The sequence below is a fragment of the Teleopsis dalmanni genome, chromosome 2, assembly GCF_002237135.1.
Source record: "Teleopsis dalmanni isolate 2A chromosome 2, ASM223713v2, whole genome shotgun sequence".
Lineage (NCBI taxonomy): Eukaryota > Metazoa > Arthropoda > Insecta > Diptera > Diopsidae > Teleopsis > Teleopsis dalmanni.
The window spans coordinates 200,987,701-201,011,570 of record NC_051847.1 but is presented as its reverse complement, the minus strand read 5'-3'; the positions used below and the strand labels follow the sequence as shown (position 1 = coordinate 201,011,570).

The following is a 23,870-nucleotide window of genomic DNA, read 5'->3' as shown; positions in this document are numbered from 1 at the left end:
ATATATTTTCGATACCATAAGCATGTACTTATGTTTCCCTCATAAATATTTTGCAAGGACACCCTTGCAAAAAAATGTTTACATATTTATTTTAATTATTTGCTTGCATTAAACAAGAGCCACTGAAGTAGCTTAAAATGTTTCATTAGCGTTATGTCCTCCTTAAAAGTTTTATTTCATTTTTTGCGTACTTTTATTTTTTGATTTTTTTTGTAATCGCTTTATATCTTCTACTGTCAACGGATGGCGCAGGGTGGTTGGCCTTAGTATAATTACTCTGCAAAGGTACTTTAAACATGGTAGAACAGCTTCTGTGCTTAATCGAGTTTTTCTTTTGAAAATTTACAAGCTCAAAAAGTATATGCTGAGATATTTACAAAAACCGTGGAACAAGTTTATTTAATGAAACGAAAAAAATATTAAATTAATTAACTTATATATCATTAAAAACATCCGCTTGAAGATATTATATTTGTTTATATCGAGTTTTCTATTCAACTATATATGAAAAAAGGCATTGGATGATGTGGCCTCTGAATCTATTAGTTCACAATTTTTTGGGCCTATTCGCACACTAATAGAAGAATAGGAAGGGAGTATGATTAAATCTATTGTATTTCGGGGAAGGAGTATTATTGCCTTTCTTTAGCTTGATACATATATGTTGGTATTTAAGCAATATTATTTTTTTGCCAACAAGTGTTGTCTGTCTATGGAGCATATGACTCAACTATCATATCTAGTGCAAATAGCGCATATTATACTTGAGTGAAATTAAGAATTAAAATTAGACGCTCCGGCCGAAAAAGTATTTGAAGCGGTAGTTGGAGGAAGAAGGCGTAGAGGTAGACCGGTGGAGTGATCAAATTGAGAAAACAGTGACTTGAGAAGGCGCTTACACAGCACAGCACAAAATCTATTAACGGGTTGTTATAGTCCTTTAGGTAAGTTAATAAGTAAAATATCTCAAAATGAGTCTTGCTTTTCTACACACATAAGCACATATAAAACCAAACTTGAACGCATCTTAAGAGTGTTCCCCTCTCAAGATATCAGGCAGTTACGAACTCGGTTGAATTAACTAACGATTTGAGCCGACGCTCAGAACGCCGTCTGAAGTAATACTTTATGGATCCAAAAGGGACTTTCCGTTCGGACATGGTTTTAGTAGATTAAAGTCCCACACTGACTTAGTCTTTCGGTGCTTTTGAGTTCTCGTTCAAACAAAAAAAATAGAAATGTGTTTATGTATACGAATTTTCAATCTGCTGAATTCATCAAGTGTAGCAAGCATAAAAAATTGGTGTGCCACAATTAATTCACTAAAACTACTCAAGTGTAGCAAAATCCAATGACATTTTTATTGGAATCTAAGTGAATACTATTTTGCGAAATGAGCCCACTGTGCAATTCCTACTTTTTAGTTTATGAAAAAATAACTTTCCGGCGAACAGTGATTTGTCAAATGACTTAATTTCATTCAATTAAGTTTATTTTGTGTTTTATTGCCAGCACACACATATTTACTTAATCAAATACAAAGCTCATTCACTTATCCCTATACAAACGCACACACACATAAATCCTTCAAAACATGCACACACTGTACATTTTTTTCATAAAGTGAACAATGCTATGCAGCATTTATGTCATTTAAAATTCAGAAAATGTTGATGAACAAAAAACAAAGCTGAATTGAAACACCAACAAAACAAACCTGATAGACGCACTTAATTGCTTTAGAGCGTGCGCCGCCGCGGCAGCATAAAAAGCAATGATAAATGCAAAACAAAAGATTAAGAAAAAAATTTATCATCAACAACAAAAGCAAAGTAAAATTGTCTACCACTTAAGTGGAATTTATTATATTAAAATGAGTTCAAAAAAAATATATGTATATAAAAAGTATGAACTGAAAAAAAGCCCCAAAAAAATAAAATTATGACAAAATTTTGACAGTTAAAAAATAGGAACAAAATATAAAAACCACCAAAAGCCAAGAGAAACCAACAGCAGCATCAACGACAACAACAACAACACTACGTGCAGAATAAGAAAACAATTTGGAAGTGAAACCATAAAATTGATAAAGTTGCCGCCGTCAAATGCCATTTGGCAGTTGTATCCAAATGGACCAAATGCTCGAAATTTTTTGTTTTTTGTTTTTTTTTTTCAAATAATAAAATTAAACTTAATAAAAAATTGGTTATTTATAATAAGGAACTAAGGGGAAAAAATATAAATTAAAAAATCTACAACAAACTACCAAAGAGTGGCATCAACATGCATTTTTCATTAGTGAAATTGTTGCAAAGTGGAATTATTGAAATCAAATCAGACATTCAGAGATGCGTTATAAGAATGCTGCTTTATTTGGTAGTGTGTGTGTTTGCCTACTTTTTACGTATGGATTTTATTGGTATGTGTTAAGCATGTGAAGTATTTGTGGCTGCAAAATGACACTACATCAATCAAAATGTTGCGCAGAAGTTGTATGTTTTCAGTATATTAAATGTTTTTGAAAACGAAGTGGAGTATGGGACAAGACTAGCCGCGGAGGCAATGGCATCGACAGTGGCTACTAATAAACAACCGTACGCTGCTTAAGTACGGACATGTGCTTAAGTGGTGTTGCCGCACTTTTACAAAGGGCACTTTTACATTCAGCGTACGACGAGCGATATTTAGTCGACGGTAAATAATGCAAGGCGACGTTAATTGAGGTTGACAGCTTGGGTGACTTTAAAAACGTAAAAGCAGAAAGAAAGAAAGTCCGTTAATATTGCTAAAAAAAACAAAAACAAAAAAAAACAAACAAAAAAAAACCTAAAAAGGTAAAAACTGACAACAATGCAAAAAGGTACGCAGCCAAAAGGTACTTAAAAAAGGTGTCTAAAAAAATCTTTAAATAATTCACTTATTTAAATCGCATTTACACACAAATGAAATTCTTTGTGAAAAATAAAAGAATTAAAGTTAATTAGCATTTTCTACTTAAAACCGCGTGTAAATATGATTTTGTCCGGAATGGTGTAAAATTAATATTTACCTTACATTCATTGTTATTGAGCTCCAATGAGCCGAATAGACTGATTTATGTAATTGTATTACACATGGCGACTTATTAAGTTTACCAAATGGCTTATGGTGAAAAATTAAGTGGTCTTGTTGTATCTTAAAAGTAAATTGATATAGAGAAAGTTGGAGGAAATATTAAGTTAATTTAAGTTAATTTTGTTTTCATTTTTATCTTACCTTGACTTATTTAAGAGTTATGTATAATTTACTAATCCGCTTAACGGACCTCATCCGCCATAATGAAGTACACACCACGAGGTTTTTTTTTATATAAAAAAAAGAATAAAGAGTATAATTTTATATAGCAATATTAATCCATGAAAAGATCGCTTGACTAACATACAATGTTAAAGAATTAAAATTAGACTTTCAAAATTTAGTATTTTATATTATTATTATTTTCATACTCTATTAGGAACTTAAGAACTCTACAGAAGTTTTCCACTGGTTTCTATTTTGTGCTGTTGCTCTCAACTCAATTAATGATTTCCCCGTCTCCTGCTGAACTGTCTTTCTCCAGGTCATTACTGGTCCGCCTCTGTGACTAGTCCCCTGAGAGATCCAAGTAAGTGCAATATGCGCGATAAGGCTTACGCAGTGTGTGTCCAATACAACCATACTTCTTTCTTCTTATCTCGCTGTTTACGTTTGTTTGGTGTGTTATTCTCCATAACTCGTGTCAGTATTTTTATAATAATACTATTTTAGAATGTTTGTATTAGTGTCGACCTCAATGTTTATGTTTTAAATTTTGGCGGGCTTTAGGTCGTGGTTTTAAATTTATATTTTTATATAATAACTCGTATTATATAAAAAAGACACTTTAAATTAAATAAAAATATCACAGTGATAAATTTATGTAATATATTTTATTAATAAATATTTCGATATACTTCGTAGACCATCTTCAGTCCTGCATAATTTAAAAAATAATACTATTTTATAATAATACTATTATAATAATAATACTATATTGTAATAAAAGTAAAAAATATTTTTAAAAATAAAAATTTTTTTATCGATAATTTTATAAGGGTGGTGGGTGTAATAGAGTTGCCTTTACTAATCATTATGCCATTGGGTGTCCGTCTGTATGACAGCAAAAAAGCATTGCTTGGACAGCAATTAATTTTGATCTTTCACAATAAGCATATTCGAGTCTGCATAAAGATTCAAATAAGATGGTAGATGACCACAATTTGCAAAGCCGTGTTTTGACAAGGTTGGATGTTATTTCGTTTATAATTCTATTTGATGTCAGTTAGTGATAATTTTGATAGTTTAGTTACTTAATCTTCAGTTCTCTGATGTTAAGTGTCATCAATATAAACGCTTTTAGTTTATCAAACTTTGATTTTTTCTAATATATTAATTTTTTTCACAGACAATCATTCTATATATTTATTTATATATCTGGATTAAGTTCAAATATACGAGCGATAAAAAAGTTGCAATCTGTAGTGGAAGCATAACTTACCGCAGGATATTTGCATTATGTTTTGCGTAAACGTTCTCAATTGTTCAGCCTGTAAAATGCTAATCACAGCACGCACGAATGCATAAATCGGTAGCAAATTTGCCAAAAGGATTTCAATTGTTTATTGATGTGCATGCCTGCCACATGCAACTCTGTGCTATGTGACCATCGAGAGTCTGAACATTTATATGCCAGTGTCTGTTAAATGCTTTTTATAACGGAATTTTAGTAGAAATTAAACACATAAACATGAAAGCGACAACTCAAATAAAATAAACATGGAACAGAGTTAAATTTAAACAATTCAACCGAAATGAATTCAACTGAAAATGTATTTTAAGCACTAGCAATTTGAAAAATTGTTTCCTTTTTTTCTGAACGATATTTTTATATATTTTTTGCATTCAACATTTTTGAATTTCATTTAAATTAATGCATATATGTATGTAGATTACCTTTTCTATTTGATTTATTGTGTTTTTTTGTTTCAAATGAACTCATAAAATCAATATTCGAAGTGGCAATTTATGCATTTGCAAGTGAATCCCTCTTCGCACCTCACAAATTTAAAAGCGAAATGTCATTTGGAATATGCAACACGCAATAAGCAATAACTGCTGGGTATCAACATTTATGCCACCTTTCCATTGTTGACTCAGTACCCAGTAAACAATTCCATTCGATTTTCCTCACGTATTACGGACCGTTTGAAACGTGTTTACTGGGTCATTTGTTTCGCTTTTTTCAGTGTTGCACAGTGAAAAAGTTGCTCTTAAAATGTTAAATGCAAATAAATAACAAATTTAATCGCATTACCGAGCCGTTACTATCTACTTACCAGTATTTTTTATTAATTTCCGTCTACACATGTACGTTTATGTGTACGTATGCATGTGTGTGTGTGGTTGTGCATGTATGCGTGTTTATGCATTTATTGCCAGTGTGCCTGATTTTGCATATTTTATTTCAACTTCTTAGTAGTAATACTAAATATTAAATATTTTTCAACTAATTGGATTAAAATGTTTTGAATAATATTTATTTATAGAGCACTTAAGACGAAAACTCTCGCATTTTGCCGTATGCAAATATAATTCAATGAATTAAATGCAATTAATTACGGAATTAATATGCAATTATTTTGTATTGTATAAATCAGGAAACTCAATCGTTTTGTATTTAAAGTGAATTGTTTTCTTATTGTGTAAGACTTATGTAAAACTTGATTAATATTAAAAAAATTAATTATTTAAACAATTGCTAATAAATAACTATTGCATTAGGAATGTTTATATTCATAAGTAGGAAATTTGCACTTACTCGCTTTCATCATAAACTTCATATTAATCCTAATTCTTAACATAATATTAACAAGAATATATCGCTAACAATTATAGTAATAGTTTTAAAACAAAATATTACAACAATTACAGTAACGCCTATAAACTATTAAACTATTATCATTACTAAGATTTCATTCGTCTTGGTCGGCCATAGTTGATAGTATCATCCTTCATGGCATATCGTCCAATAGTCTCCACCAGCCATCTCGAACATCAGCTTGTTTTAGTCAGTACTTAGTATCATACAACATTTGATAGTGTACTATCTGATCATTCCATTAAAGTTGCGGGTGTCTACTGACGCGCTTTCTACTAATGAATATAGAAGATCCTAGGAGTCTTTTATCTATTTGGTTCCCACGTAAACTTTATAAACTTGTAATTTTCAACAGATTCATTTCTACACTATCAACAATAATGTATTAGTAACAAGAAAATAGTTACAAACCTAACTATTGCAATAGTAATAGTAATAATAATAAAATATTAAAAAAAAAAAGAAGAATCCGAGACATTATCCGTCTTAGTTCACCATTACGACATGTATCGCTACCAGCCAGTTCCAATAGCAATTTCCCATACTCAGTTTGTAGTAGCGAATGAAATGAAATCAACAGTTATCTAACACTTCCTTTAAAAATGGTGGCGAACATTACTGTGCTTTCTTCTAAGGAGTACGGACCATTTTAAAAACTTTTCACCTATTTACTTCACAAAAATTTTATAAGCAATACTTCAGTAACAACTATAATATTATTTAGAAGCACATTTACAGTAACAGTAACACCCATAAATTATTATTAGAAAAAAAGGGTAATTCTAAGACCTTATTATTCAGCTCAAATTGCATATTCAGAACCTTTTATCAATTATGCGGGCAGCCACTATCAGACATCCCATTTAAGAGTATAGAGGATTATTTTCCATTTTCTTTCATTCGCATAAACCAAAGAATAAACTGTAGAATTTTATTGTATTCAATAAGATTATGTCAGTCTTACTGTAAAGCTTATAATACGTACTGAACCATAATTTTTTCAAAAAAATTTCCAGTTAGTACTATCCCACATACTGCTTAGAGTATAAATGGTATCGACTGAATTTTACTTGCCGCACCTGATCGATGGGTGTAAATCTGGTATCACGAGGTCACGGCCCATAGATTTCCATACTAATCGAGGTTGTTCCCTTTGCTGGAAAAATCGTGTTGGCTGTGGTTAAGACCTAAAGTTATATGGGTAAAATGATTATATTCACCTCTTTTATTCGATGTGAAGTTGTATTTCCCAACCGGGTGCTGTGACCCAAAGAATAGCAGAAGTGTTATATGGAGCTCGGTTGTATTCAATGAAGAAACAAATGAATAGCTTCGATTGGTACCGGTTAAATTCCTTAGAATTTTAATAGAGGCATTTATCGTTACATTATAATAATAACCTAGAATTAAATTCGAATGACAGATAATCAATTTTGAAAACTATGGACTCTATGTGGAGTTCAGATACGCTACAGAAAATGGAAAACAAATATAAAAATATGCTTTTTATTTTATTATATTTTTTCCATAGCTAGTGAAATCATCTATAAATGCTAGAACTTATTATTGATTATCAAATGGAGAATAGTTACGAAATATTTTTAATTTTATAACATGTGTTAATATTAAAATATTACAACAATATACCAAGTAACTACTTTATACAAGCACTTATTAACAAATTTATACGTAATCTTTAATATAAAATATTATGTTGAAAATTTATTTTTTTTAGTTGTAATTGATATGTTATTAAAGAGAAAAAAGATAAATTTTATTTTCCAGTTTCGACACATGTATCACAATTAAATTTTTCCCATATATTAATAAACTAATTAACCTCCCTTTAAATTAACTAGAGAAGTAATGAGTGTAGCACTTACACTATTCTTAAGACCTTTTTCACTCTGAATGCTATTCTTGCACAAAAAAACAAATGCAAATTAATTACAGAAATATGTAGATAGCTTTGTAGAATTGGAAATATAAATACAGTTGATTTCTTTAGAAATTTTTAACCGTACCGAAATATCTTTCTTGCTTAATGTAGTGCTGTTAACTAGCACACTTTCTTGCTTTTGCCGTTTATTGTTTATTTTTTTGTAATTTACTATATATGTATTCGAGCTAACTTGATTAAAAAGTGTATAATACTTTTAATATATGCATTAATCGGTTAATTATATTCATTTGAAGCATTTGATTCGAGAAATATATTAAATATGTACAATCAATAAGCGAAATATATTATACGTAGGGACTTTATTTTTAATCTCATCATCATTGGCTTTCATCTCCATTTCATTGTGATATTACCAGGTGACAAGTTGTAAGCTAAATAAATTAAAATGTTATGTACAAATCATAATGAAAGACAGATAATGCAATAAAAACTAAACTGCATCGTAAGCCTCTTAAGCCTCGTAACAGCTTTAGTATTAACTAAAGATACATCGAAGATCTCTAATACTGACTCGGTGGCAAATATTGATTACCAATGCTGTTACCATTCACCAACGATTGCTGATACAATTGCGTTACTTGTTGCTGTTGTTGTGAACTCTGTTCCTGTGGCAATTGCTGCAATTGTTGTTCATCAATTTCCTCTTCCTCAGGAGCATCTAATGAACCTATAACAGATATTACTGGTGCCACACCCTCATCTGTAATAGTGGAACTGCCACCCAAACTATCGTACTGTGTTTGAATTTGTCGCTGAGCATGTGCAGCTTCTTCAGCTGTGCGATATTTAATAAAGAAGACTTCTGGTTTATTAACATGTTGAGGTGCTTCGGCAATGGCATCTTGCAATTCCGTAGCTGAAGTCTTCTTCGACAGTATATAAACAACAGTTTTTTCTTGTTTCAGTGATTTGGCGAGATTGAGAGCAGCAGCCTTGCTGGTTTGTGTTGGTGTCTTGACGACAATCTTATTAATTAATAATTATAAAAAATATTTTTCTGTCAATGTGAAAAGATAAAAATATTTAATTCTAGCTTAAAAACTAAATAAAAATGTTAAGTAGAGTTTATAATGAGAGAAACATAAACTAATAGTTAAGATGATTAAAAACTTTAATGACATCTATTTCCGACATTTATTTGCAATTTAAAGATATAATTTTAACTTCTAATGACTTTAAAGCATTTAAAGTAATTCATAAAATTTACAGACTAGATTAAAAAAAGAGAAATATTTAAAATTGTAAAGTGCTTACTTCATTACAAACTCATTAAACTAAAAACTTGTGTATTTGTCGTTTAATTTAATTTTAATTACAAGTATTTAAAAACAGGTTCAACTATAATGTGGTCTTTCCAAAACGTAATTACTATGAGTATATATACATTTATATGGTATATCCATAGTCCATATTCATATATGCACATATATACAACACTTATTTATCTTTTTATACTATATGCGCTTCCTTACTGAGTATAGTTTAAGAGTTTACGAAGAAATATATCTATATACAACACCTATTTATCTTCTTATACTATATACACTTCCTTACTGAGTATAGTTGAAGAATTTACGAAGAAATTACTTAATGCATAATTTCTGGCTTTTATTTCTTAATATCCTTTTTGCATGACTTTGGATTGTTGCTCTATAACTTATGCGTTATATGAATTTTAAACTTCATATAGTTTTATGTGTATAAACAAATAAAGCAGCAATAAAATGTAATAAAATAAAAAAAAATATAAAACAAAACAAAAAAGTATTAAGTACTTTTAATTAATGCATTTATGGCTTTTGAAATAAACGCCAACATTTAAACTCGATGGAGCTAAACTGTTTCAAAATTTATGCACACTTTAGCCATTTACGACCGAATTGCATTCATTTGTCTATAAGGGGTTTCACAAAATTCAGACTGCATATACATATCTGTATACATATATACATATATATATTTGTATCTAAAGTTATATGGAAAGTTACAAATGCAAGGCATGCAGTGGAGCACAAATGGTAGCAATTAAAAGTAAACAAAATTGTTAAAACTTTTTCCTCTCCCAGTGTGAATTTGCATATATACGAGTTCCTTCGTTTGTATATATCTATGTGTGTATGTATGCGCATTTATTTCAAATTAATTAGGAACTTGTACCCTATATTCTCATAATTATATGTACATTTTGGGCAACTCATTGTGCGTGGCATAAGTTTTTATTTTAATTGCGGATACTAATTACATTCGTAATTGTTAAAATGTTTTCGCATGAAATTTCATTAGAAAATTTCTACAATATTCTTGTTTATTTGTGTAATAATTAAATATGTGCAAACATTTTGAGATTAATATTTCTAAATTAAATAAATTAATTTTTAGTTTTTACTTTTATTGTTGTTTCAGTTTTATTGTAATTGTTCGCTGCTCTGTTTGTCTCTGAATTTGTTCTACGTAGCGTATGAGTAATTTACACAAATTCATCTGCACAATTAGTCACTCATACGCCGTGCCGTCATTTCGCCGTTATGTACGAGGGAAATTAGTCACATTCAATTAAATTGAAGCTATAATAGTTTCTTAAAGCGAAATATTTATTTTTATAAATAATAGTTATTTAAGTAAATGGTTTTTTTTCTCTTCACTAATGTTTTTAATTAATTTTTATTACCAAATGCAATTGTGTTGACTCAAGTCACTTTGAGTAATTACTTTTTTATACAAATTATTTGTTTTCTTTTTAATATTTTTTGTGATTAATATGAATATTAGCTACTTGGATAATTAAGTATATTTAATACGAAAAATGGCAACAATATTTTCTATTTATAAATCAATTGCAGTTACTTTGTGAATGGAAAATTAGTTGCAATTCCTTTACCGTATTTGAAATAGTAATGGAAGCACATATTTAGAATTTTTATTTTCTACCTAAAGGCATCAAAAGAGTTTAATCTGGTAAACTCAACTCTAAATAAGGAACCGGTAACTGAAATCTCATTTTCATACTCAAGAGCAGAAAGAAATATCATACATAAATATATGGTATTATATATATATGTATATTATATATTGGTAGTATTATATGGTAAATGTAGGGTCAAAAGCAGTATAATATACCTCAAAAAAAATCATATAATTATGTGTGGTATATATACTTACTAAAATGATCCAGAAAAAAAAAATAACATATATGGTGTTATATAAACATATATAATCTATATGTATAGTATTATATATGGTAAATTTAGTACCAAAAGCAGTAAGACGTATCTCATTAAAAAGCATATAAATATGTGTGTTATATATATTTACTTACTAAAATGATGATAAAACCCCATTACTTGGTTTCGGCCTGACGCAACACGCCTCTTCCAGTGTCTCTGATGAGCATTCTCCAGTCTCGTACATTAAGCGGGATTAGTATTCACAACTTGATCTCTACATCGGATACACGGTATACCTCTAAGTTTTTCTTTTTTCAACTGCCGCTTCAAATACTTCTTTCGCTGGAGCATATTTATCCATGCTCAAAACATGAACAATCCAATTAAATTGCTCTATGTTAAATCACTGAACTATATCAATGTCGTAATAAAACTCGTACAGCTCGTGGTTCATACAGATATTACAAAGACATGCCGACTCATACAGGAACAAAAATCTTACAGTGCTACAGTGCTAGAGTTTTCTCAAAAACTCTCAGTGCTACTGCATCATTCTGTGATAGCGTCCATGTTTCTACCTGCATACAGAAGCACGGGTAGGATGAGCAACCTATATAGCGTAAGTTTTATTTGTCGAAAGAGGATACGTCTGAATTCCAATTACCTCCTGAGCCCGTAGTAGCAAGTACTGTTTAAGCAGATTCTTCGTTTCATTTCTAGGTTGACATTATTATTATTTGTGCTAAGGAAATCCTAAACAGTTTCAAAACTATAATCTACAGCTATTAGATCGGTGTCCTTGCGATGCACATTTCTACCAATAACCGATATGTACTCAATTAGTTCCACATTCACCGCCAAACATATTTTCACAGCATTCTTTTCGACAGCAGTAAACAGCAGTATATCGATGTTGTCGGAGCTAAACACATTTGCAGAGAATAATGCTTTTATGATAAAGACCTGCCTTGCGCATGATGATATTAATCTCGAAATTGGAAAAATCATGTGATAAAAGATCAACTTATCTGAAAGCTTGCACGTTATCAAAAGACTAAAAGAGAGTCGATGGACCTACGAGTACTGTCTAATGTCATTCTGCAGAGTCATAATGGCAGTGAGATGCCATACCGCTTCAATCTTTCACAGAGTTCATACAATGTACGCAACTGGTATTAGGCTGTTCCCATATGCAAGTTATCGGCAGCCGACTGATCGAACCTTATTGGTGTAGCCTTAGTCGTAGCATATTCACCATACAGCAGATATTCACAATGTATTCAATCCTGGGAAAGAACCAAGACTGCCAGCAGAAAACACGGTACAGGACGTTTTCATTTTCTGTGAAAGAACTAGATGACAAACGATTTCAAGGCACTCAGTACTACCAATTGGCGAAAGCAAGTCACTAATTGGATTAATGGTCGGAGATTATTGGATGTGGACTTAGACGTCTAATGTCTGCAATAGCCAATTAAGTGAATAAGTAAGATTGAAAATCTTATAAAATTTTTATAATATATTTTTTGGATTTCAAAAAATTGTAGTTAGAACCAAAAATCTCACAACTACTGATTTGATCTCTTAAACAATAAAAATGATAATAATACTATTAATTGAATTAATTTGACTACTTCTCAAATAATCCTAATGAGTTTGTTGATTTTTTTTCTTTAATTGCAAACTTCACTTAATTAATTACAAACCCTAAAAACTCAGTGTCTTCAGCATAATGCCGCCTTCCCTACTTTAATTAATCCTTTTTATACACCAACACACACACACAGAAACTCATTGCGAACAATTTAGTTGTTAAGCTATAAACGAGTGTATGTATGTGTATATGGAAATATGTGTGTATATAATTATATGAGTAAAACGGAGCGATGTACTACTTAATTTCATTTAAGCCACTTCAGTATTGCTGCTTCAGCATTTGTTTCCTTCCTTCCTTCTTTCCTTGCTGCCAAAGCCATTTTCACAATTGGATTTACCCTCGTGAACGAACGTATAAAATAAAGTTTTTACGTTTTTATGTTATGCTCTCTCCCACTTATTTTGTTTCATTTTATTTCATTACATTTTGAATTCTGCTCTATTTTTGTGTTTTATATTTTATTTTTTATTTTAGAATTAAAGTTAATTTCTTTTTTTTTTATACAAAAATTTTGGTGTGCTGCTGCTGCTGTGTTGAGTGTATTTCAGTGAAAATTACTTTCATTACATTTAAAAAGTCATTAAAATTTAACATCAACAACTTATTTCGCTTTTAATTTCGCTACAATTTCTGAACACATACAGACAGAGCACACACAAATGGTTTATATCTTTATAAATGAAATAAATTTGTATTTAAATTTGTATATATAAATTTAATTGTAAAAAGTAAAGCCAAAGTAAAATGTACAACGCACTGCAGCTCAACATCATACCACAAGATAACAAGAGGCGCAAGAACACGCAGTCTAGAAGTACAGTACAAAAAAACAGCAACAACAACAACGTCGGCGTCCTTAGCATCGTTGTCGGCAACATCATTAATTGAGTCACTTTTCAATGATGAATGGCAGAAATGACAGCATTCGCCATCAAACAATTCCAAATAAGCGAAGCTGAAAAGTAGTAAATGATAAAATGCTAAAAATACATGCGAACAGCAAAATGTGCTCGAAAAAGAGTTTAAATAGCGGAGAAGAAATTTTGCATGCGGGTTATATGCAAAATTGTGTGTGGCCATAAGTATATATATATATATATTTATATATATATATATGTGTAATACGACCCGCTTAAATGACTTACGGCATTCCGAAGGACTTTTGTCATTCGTGTACGAAATTCATTATGGCGGTGCGCGCGCGAATTTAACTCGGAAAAAAGGCTTAAAGCGAAAATGGCAGTAAATTATTATAATTGAGCATGGCCAACAAAGCGACAGATTAAGTCATGAAGCATTAAGAAAAACAGTTGCAGTAAGAAGAAGAAGAAGAATGTGAAATTAAGTGTGAGAACACACTTTCGAGTAGCTTTCAAGGATTTTTTTTTTTTCTGTTTTTGTCTGGTGGGTGGGTGAGCAGTTTTTAAAGTAAAAGGGTTACTGCATATAAGTGCAAAATAGTGAAAGACATAATGGGATCATGGGTGGGAGAGGTGAGGTAGGAAAACAGATTTTTAACTTTAATTAATATGTAAGAAATACAATTGTGTGGGAAATTATATAAATCAATCGTAAAGGACTGATCATTTATTAAAAGCAATAATGTTTTTTTCACAAAAAACAAGTTAAATAATTGAATTTTAATTTTAAATTTATTACAATATGTATTATTTATTTTGATAAAATAATATTGAAGAATATAATATATATAATATAATAGTTACAGTATAAAAATCTGTTTTTAACATATAAAAGAAATTTTAATTTGAAATTGCATTTATTATATTATAAAAATTTATTTTGATAAAACAATATTGAAGAATATAAGTCAAGAGCTTTATGCTTTTCAGGCTAATATCTTCGATCTGTTACATAGACGAAAGTCGCAAAGAAATAAGCTACATAGCTCTTCGGCTAGTATCTTCTACTTTATACATATAAGTTAATCGGAAGTATCTAGATTTATATCTGGAGTATGGGAAGTATCGGGACACCAGGTTATAGGACGGCACGGTGCTAAGTTCGACCCACCCTGTCGCATCTCCTATAAAACATGTCTATCACCGCTCAAACAGGAGATACCGGAACACCTATTGTGTCTATATCCAGGTTTATCTAGCGACAAATTTAAATTTTTGGGCATCTCATTCTTTAATATATTTAGATACTTAAATATATCAATACCCCTGGTTAGTTCTAATACTTCTATCCTTTTACTGTGAAATATTATGTCGAATCAAAACGGCTTTCTTAACTAATTGAGTAGGTTTTGAAACGCTTTCCACTTTACATACCTACCTTAACTAAACAAAGTTTACTGAAGAGAGGATTTTTTTTATACGGGCCATACTTCTTAGATTTAAGATGTGCAACCACAGAAGTCTACCGAATTTTTTACCCGTTATTCTCCTTTCTAGATCTAGGTTTCAAGAACTCTTCATTTTGAGGACTTTAATCAAATAAGAATCTTTTATACGCCAATCCTCTGGGTTCGCTCTAATCTTTTCAATTATATTCTCGGAACTATTACAAAATATATATTACTCTGTCGACATAAATGCAAACAGGTAATCCGCCTTTACCATGCGGGACAGGTATTTGTAAAAGTATACATGTCCCACCAGTATCTGATTAAGATTATAATTTGTGTCTTCTTATATCCGTTTATGACAGATTATTATATTAGGCATCAGTCTAGCTGCAAATCTTCCTTTCTATTGTTCCAAATTTCTTCCCACATTGCACTGCTTTGTTTCTGATCTTTACTTGGTATTTGTTGAATCATCTATTTTATAAACAAAGATATTAAGTTTCAACAAATTGCCAATTTCACTCGTTCATTTCATAATTAAAAATAATTTCTACTTAAGGATAACTAAATTATTCATATATTTCTACTTTAATATACTTCATGCCAATAATAGGGCAGTAAAATATACATAAATTTTTATTTTTCAGCAAATTAAACCTTTTCTTTTTATATATTGTACTTTTTTTATTTTATTTTACATTTTATGAGTGGGTCATTAAACAGGCTGGCAAACAAATTTATCGTTACCAAAGTTTATTAGGAGCAACTGCAACAACAACAACCATAATAATAATAATATCATCCAATTATCGAAACTGCGAAAAACCCTTAAAAACAGTTAAACGGCTGCCGCTTAATTCCAACTCATTTACGGGTACTTAAGACACATTTCCACTTCAGTGTTTAATTATAATTAAGTTTAGAAAAGAAAAGAAAACTTTTGTTCCCTAAGTCGTTTAAATCTTCCACGTGCAAACAATTTAGTGACAATAAAAAAAAAAACAATCAACATTTAACTTTGGGAATACTTTACTTTACAAATACAACGATAAAATCAATGACCAAAAGTTTGTTGACAGTCGGTCAGATGCACCGTTTGTCTTGTCAATGTTACAAATGTTGAGAGAAACTCAATAAATTTATGTATAAATAGAGAATTTCGATATTTTAATTACGATTTAATGCCGTTTAACGCAAACACAGCAACACGCATAACACACAAACACACACAAGCACTTATACACAACGCTGCTAGCAACTTTATGCCTTCAGCAAATGTTGCGTATCAATTTACTGTTAATTGCTTTTTATAGCACAACATTGAAAAAAAAAAACTTGAATGATAATTAAACGAAAAGATAGCGCAATTTATTTGTGCATATAAACACGTTATAAAGTGCTGTATATATGGAAAGGATAAAAACAAAAAAACAATAACAACAACAACTTAAGTTGAAGTCAAGTAAGAGAAATTCAGAGGAAACAACATAGCAAAAATGTCGCGCGTTAGCAATTTTATTTATAAGAAAACTTTTCTCTCACTCTTTTTTGTATTTGTATTGATTCTGCTTTTTAATGTTACTTTAATTTGTTGCCAACATAGACGCCAATATATTACATTGTGTCTTTACTCATAAATTTATTTGTGTATGTGTGTTTCTGATAAAAATATTTGTTTGTATGTAAATCGCTTATACGTCTGTGCCTTGTTTAATTATGAGGAAAGAAACGGAAGTCATAAGGAGGCAACAAAAACAGCAACTACTGCGACAATGAATGTAACAAATAGCAACAGTATCATCATCGTCATCGCCGTTGACTGTGACTGTGACAGCGCAGTAACCGCTCAAGCAGTGGTAATAGCGCTATATTAAAATCAGCAGGCTAACAGGCGTCATATGCTGCGTGTAATTTTATGCCTTGAGTATTTATTTTTGGCTATACTGCTTTTGTTGTATTTATATTGCGTTGTCGTAGCTGTTATTTCTTTTTTGCATATTTTTGAATTTTTTTCTTTTGGTTTTTGTTTTTGCTTTGTTTGTTGTTGTTGTTGTCGTTGTATGCGTTAATTAAGCGTGTTTAAATGTATATGTCAGCAGCAGACATCGTTGACATTTTAAGCGTAATTAAGTGACGCAAGTCAATTTATTTTGCAATTTATCATAAATTAACAGCAAAGTATACTTATAGTTAAATTATTAATAGTTTATGTTATGTTTTTAGAAAAATTGTTTGGCCCTTTTTGATTAGTATTTTCAAAGCTGCCAGTATTTTATTTACTTATATATTTGAATAATAATAATATAATTAACTTTTGTCTCTGATTCGTTCTGAAACTTACATATGATGTGGAGTTATCTGATGCTTACTCTTGAAGCTCGTGTGGGAACGACAACTTTATGAACGTTGAATTTGAAATGGAAATGAAGGCAGACGTGTTAGACGAAGATTTTTGAACGTATAGAATATTTTAACGAACTAAATATACTTTCTTCGTACTATTTATAAAGAATATATGTGAAAATATGTAAAAATTTAAGTATAAAATATTTTTCAATATTTAACTCTTGAATTAAAATTTAAAAATAAAATATTTTTAATATTTAATTCTTGAATTAAAATTAAAGAATAAAATAATTTTTCAATATTTAATTCTTAATTTCAATATAATTCTTTTAACTCTAACAAAGGAAATGATTTCATTTGTGCTTCCTGCCTCCACCATTTTTCTACACCCTTACATTAAAAGTTCTCTTTCCTATGCAAGATAATACAAAACGAAATTTACAATTACTGTAAACTTTCATTTTATATAACATTATCATTTTTTTTTTCTATTCAATGACATTGTGAAAAATCAGAATATTTCTGAACAAAAATATTTTCCATTAAAACTCACAAAAATAAGTAACATTTATCATATTTTATAAATTCATTTTTTATTATATTATTATTCAATCTGATTGTTTGACGATATTTGCCTAAAACGGATTTACTGAATAATTTTTCGCATTATTTCCGTTTTCTGCGTCTTCACATTTCCTGTGAGACTCAAATAAAATTCTTTACTTAGCAAACCCCAAACTTTATTTTTTTTTTCATCCTTCTACTTTAATCTTATTTCTTACTGTTTTTCTTTTGCTTTAACGTTTTAATGGTTTGTGGCCATTAGACTGACTGTTAAAGCTTCAAATGTGACTGCTACATACCTACACACAAACACACACACAAAAACACACACATAAAATCCATTTATTTAGATAAATACAAATTAACATATTTGCAAGCACATTTAAACTCTTACACAAAAGCAATTAAGTTAACTGCAATGATTGATGACTTTTTAAAAGTGTGCAACAACTACAATAACAATAACAACAACTAGAATAACAAAAATAACAACTACAATACCGACAACAAAAACGATGACGATAACGATTACGACGACGACGACGACGATGACTGAGAACCTTAAACGCGGCACGCAAAACATTATTGAAGTAAAAAGCTTAGCACAAAATCAGCATCAGAAGCAGCAGCAGCATTAACAACCACAAACATTTTTAACCAACATCATTTGCACTGATTTGTTTTTGTTTTTGTATTTTATTTGTTTTTGTAATTTAAGCACTTTGGGAGCATAATTTTCATTTGCATTTTTATTTTATTTTTATTATTTGTATGTATGTGCTTCATATTATTTTTGTATGCATAGTTGTTTGTATGTGTGTATATGTATGCGTTGTGCTAAAGCGTTAATGAGATTAAGTATTTGTTTTTTGGGTTTTTACGTAAAACAAAAAAAAAGCATAAAAATATTTTAATGGGTTTCGCTTTTAAATGACCATTTTATGTTTGTGCTAAATATTTTGCTAAAATAATAAAATTCAAGAATTGTGACAAATTATTTAAGTTTATTATATTTTGCATAACAAATGGATACTTTTGAGAAATTTAAAGAAAAAACTGAAAAAATAATTAAAAATTTAAAGAGAACAAGAAAGTTCAAAGCAAAAGGAAATTTTTTCATAATACTTTTATTAGCTGTTAAACTGAATTTAAAACAACAACAATGCTTATAAGAGCTGTTTTTTGTAAATGAATAGGGTAAATCCAATCAACTGACTAGACGTTATTTGTATGAAGTAGCTCTTCATAATTATGGAATAAAATTATACACAAGAGTAATGACGCTAATATTGAACATTTAAAAAATTATATAAGAGTTTGCGCTATAAACTTTAATTAATTAAAAATTCAAAATAATAAAAATTGTAGGAAAATGCAAATTTATTAATAAAGAATGTAATAAGCATTCATTTATTAAATAAACAACAAATGTATTAAAACAAATTTCAAACAACAAATGTATTAAAGCACACTTTAATCTGTTACAATTTTTTTAACTTTATTTATTTTTAATCCTCATTTTTTTCCATCTTTCATTATAAACATATTCATTATTTTTCTTTAAAAATTTAATTTGTTCATTAAAATAAAACATGCAATTACTTTGTGCTCTAAGGTTTTATTTTAATAAAACTAATTAATGACATTTTAAATGCTCAAATTGTCAGTGACTTGTCAAATGGCAAACACATACAAACAAATATTTTTTGTTTAGCTCATACTTATATTAAAAAGCAAGCACTACTAACGGAGTGCTGTCATAATAAATTCACTTACATAAATTTATAATGCTGCCCCACACACACATACACATACTTATAAAGAAACATACCTGAAAATGTATAAAGTCATTTGTATACATGTGACTTCTCAAACAACAATAACAACAACAACAAACACAGCAACAACCAACATTATAAGACAGCAACTGAGTAGCAAAAACATTTAAAATGTCATTTTTTATATATGTAAGTAGCATGAAAAATACAAGTATAACAAACATATAAGAAGGAACCTTTTAAGCTTACCAGCCTTTGGCACATTTAAGCTTATTCAATATAAAAAAAAAGGAAAAAATAATATAAAAACTAAAAAAAAACAAATAAAAGTAACAAGCACAGCTCGTTATACAATGCCTGCTATTTCACTCCTTGGGTAGATGAAGTCAATAGTGGGGCAGCAGGAAACCTTGTATACTTCTTCCTCACATCAACCTACAACTTTTCTACAGCAAGAAGCAAGTAAGGAACTTTAGCACAACGACGAACGGCGGCACAGAGGGATGATTACATTCTTGGAAATCTGACTAACAAATGCTGCTAAGGAATCTCAAACATTTTCTTATGCTTTATGAAGCTACTTGAGTTCTGACTGCCTTGCCGTATTAAGCCAAAGTCAAGCAACGAACGATATATAACGGCGAATTACTGGCAGTAGCATTGCATGCGAACTTATTTTGTGTATGTGTGCTTATATGATTTAGTGAGTCAGTTAGACAGTCGCACAGTCGGTGCCAGTTATGAAGAAGACAATAACAAATTTGTTAGAATTTCAATTTTGTTTTGTAATTTCTTTGTCATGCTTTGACATGGTTTAAGTAAGTAACTCCAGTGCTTCACTCAGTTGCAACATGTGCGCCAATATGTCTGCTACACCTGCTGTCTGTGGCATGAACTCACATGCTAAATTTTATACTCATTTACCTTTTTTTGTTGTTGTTTATAGCAATAAGGTGTGTTTGTATATTCGTGCTTTTTATTGCATTTCATTGTGCCGAATGCATACATTGGTATCTAAGTAGTAGTATTTGTAGTAGGAGTACATTTGTGCCACCAAACAATAAAACAGTTATATTTTTGTTGTTATTGTTCTGTTTCTTCATATATCATTTTATTTTGTATTAAATTCTGTTTTCTTTGTTTTGTCTTTTTTCTCCACTTATTTTATTGACAAATTTATAAATTTTATTATTGAGTTTTTGTTAATGCACAGTGGTACTTGTATGTATGTATTTTGTATGAATATTTATTTATATGTGTGCTGAGGTATGTTTGTTTATGTGTGCCGTGAGGTATGTTTGTTTATATATGTCGTGCGTTGTAAGCACGAGTGGGTGTTATGCAGCAGCAAGTAGCATTGAAAATATTTAAACGGAAATCGTTAAGCAAATAACAGGCATTTTGATCCAGCAAATTTTCAAGTTATTTTTGTAATTCATTTTTGATATTTTTTTTGTTTTTGTTTCTTTTTGTTTTGTTTTTTAATGCTGGTTGGCCCGTGTGTACTGTATGTTGTTGTTGTTGTTGTTGTCGTAATGCTGTGCTGCAGTATTAGGGGTAGGTTTGGTGCTATGGTCAAAAATGATTGTATCTCTAATAACAATAATAACACAAATGCTAAAATGCTAAAATGACAGTTGTCAAATATTTGATTTGAAATTGGATTGAATATCTGCAGTAATTTAAAAAAAAAGTGTTTAAATTATATGAAATTTAGTGCTCATGTACGGCCTTAATTTCTTCTGAATTCTCGAAAGAAATCGAAACCAATAGGGAACAATGAGCGAACACGTATCGAATGCAATCCATTAATTAAGGGGCGTGTGAAAATAGATTAAATTCAAGCACTTCGCATTAGCAAAAATTAAAAATTATATATAATTATTAAAAATAAACCTTTGTATTTATTGGCAGCATATAAATTTTTGATTAGGAAGTGAAAAACTTAAGAACAAGGGTGAGTTCAGTAGATACAGGGATTAAAAATTTTATAACAAACACAACGATGTAGGAAAAAAAAAATTTATTCAAATGGAAACACCTGATATCATACCATATATGTAATAATTACAAAAGACACTCTTTTTAATGAAATCATCTTAAAAAATATATAAATACACTACATGAAATTTTTAAAAAAGTATTTTTATTTAAAAAACAGTTGCACTATACTTATGTATCATTATATATTTCAAATTCAGAATCAAATTCAGATCATGCTTAATTTAACAGAATTAAAGTTATTTAAAAAAAAAAATTAATACAAAATTTATTTTAACATTCTAAATATATTTCTAAATATATTTTTTTTAAATACATAGTAAAAAATATATGTGTATTAAGATTAATATAATTAATAACAATAATATATGAACATATAATGTAAAATTATCCCTCTTCATGTCATATTTATATAATGAACTCATAAACGTAAAATTATCCACCACTACATATCCATTCATTAATTAACTAATTACATGATATATTTTATTATGAAATATGTAATAAAAATATGGTAAACTTAAGCTTACCACAAACTCAACTATGCCAAATTAAATTCATTAAAATTTTTCCAACATACAAGCAACAAAATATACACGCCTTCCACAAACTTAACTGCGATTTCATTAGCAGAAATGCCTTCATAAAATATGCAAATAATTTGTAACAAAATATGCGCTGCTACGTATGAATCCACACCAGAGAATATACACACATATATAGACGCTTAGACAAGTCCCAGCGGGACTTTCAGCGCTGAGGGAATCGATTCCCTCAGCGCTGAATGGTAATGCCTAGCGCTGATTATTCAAAGGAAACTCCTAATTACTTTAACACGTGCATGTCATTGCGGGCAAGCGCTGAATCGTTCGATTACCTTTTCGTATTTGTAATGCAACATATCAGCGCTGACATGTTCGCTTACTTTTTCGAATTTGTAATGCAACATATCAGCGCTGACATGTTAGCTTACCTTTTCGAAATTGTAATGCAACATATCAGCGCTGACATGTTAGCTTACCTTTTCGAATTTGTAATGCAACATATCAGCGCTGACATGTTCGCTTACCTTTTAAATTTTACCTATGCTATTGATTTTTAAATAAAATACTATAAATTTTTTTGGATAAATTATATTTTATATTTATGTTTTATAAAATTAAAATATTAATATTTACATAAAAAAATATAACATACTTATATAGATGAATATTTTTCTGGAAATTGTTACTAACACCTTGAAGAGATTTCCAGACTCGACTCGATCACTTGTTCCGGCTTACCATCTGTACTTAAAGCATCTGTAAATACAAAAGTATGTTATTGTATACGCTAAAGTTAATTATGTACAATATACCATACCAAAAAGTGCTGCTGTCACATTCTCTAATGCTCTTAAGGACTTCTTGCCTTGGGTACCATTCTCCAAAATTCCAGGAAATTTTTCGCGTAATTGGTTGTTTTTTAATAACGCGTCTCATTGATGCAGTCTATAAATAACGTAATAGATGAAAAGAAATGTATGAATTAGTAAAATTGTTACATGTGAATATATTAATAAGTTGAAATTGAAAGTAAGAAACATATATAATTTAACTTACAACTACTTCAACGGCAGTGATTTCTTCATTAAATTGAATTAAATCCTCCTCAGTTTGAATTGTAAAATTTTCCAATTGAAACAGCTGACTACATGACTACAGCTGATTACCCCTTGCTTTAGAATGACTGCATTCGCAGCACATTGGTCATTTAATCGTTCTTGACGCAGTAGCATCTACATAATACAAAACAAAAATTTCAATTATCATTTTAAATATATTTACTTAATTTTGCATATACTTACAGTGAGTTTATGTGAAATTACAAATTATATTTTATTTATATTTTTGCTTTTTATTTGATTTTAAAAATTAAAAATTGTTCACTGTTCGCACTTCACTAAAATCAAAAGCAGACTAAATGTATACAATGTAGGCAAAACAAGAAATTCTTAATACTCCTTTGCTTTTCTTCTTCATTCTTTTATAATTTCAACTCCGAAATTGCCTGTGTCGAACACAAATGTCGAAAACAAAGAAAAATAAAAACGAAGAGCTATTACCTCGTCGCTTACTTTTTCAGCGCTGGCATAATGGTGCCGCTGGGTTT

General features: G+C 29.8%; 2 protein-coding genes across 2 annotated transcripts in view; one reads left to right on the top strand and one right to left on the bottom strand.

Annotated features, from left to right (window-relative positions):
- LOC119679589 (putative uncharacterized protein DDB_G0277255) overlaps window positions 1-23,870 on the top strand; it is a 103,906-nt gene that overhangs the window by 16,827 nt on the left and 63,209 nt on the right. The gene's annotated exons all lie outside the window — the stretch shown is intronic.
- The window catches only part of LOC119676564, a 17,787-nt gene continuing 2,315 nt past the window's right edge, over window positions 8,399-23,870 (bottom strand). Inside the window, exon 2 of the mRNA XM_038087804.1 lies at window positions 8,399-8,863. Within this exon, the coding sequence (XP_037943732.1) occupies window positions 8,399-8,863 (465 nt within the window). The remainder of the gene's footprint in view (window positions 8,864-23,870) is intronic.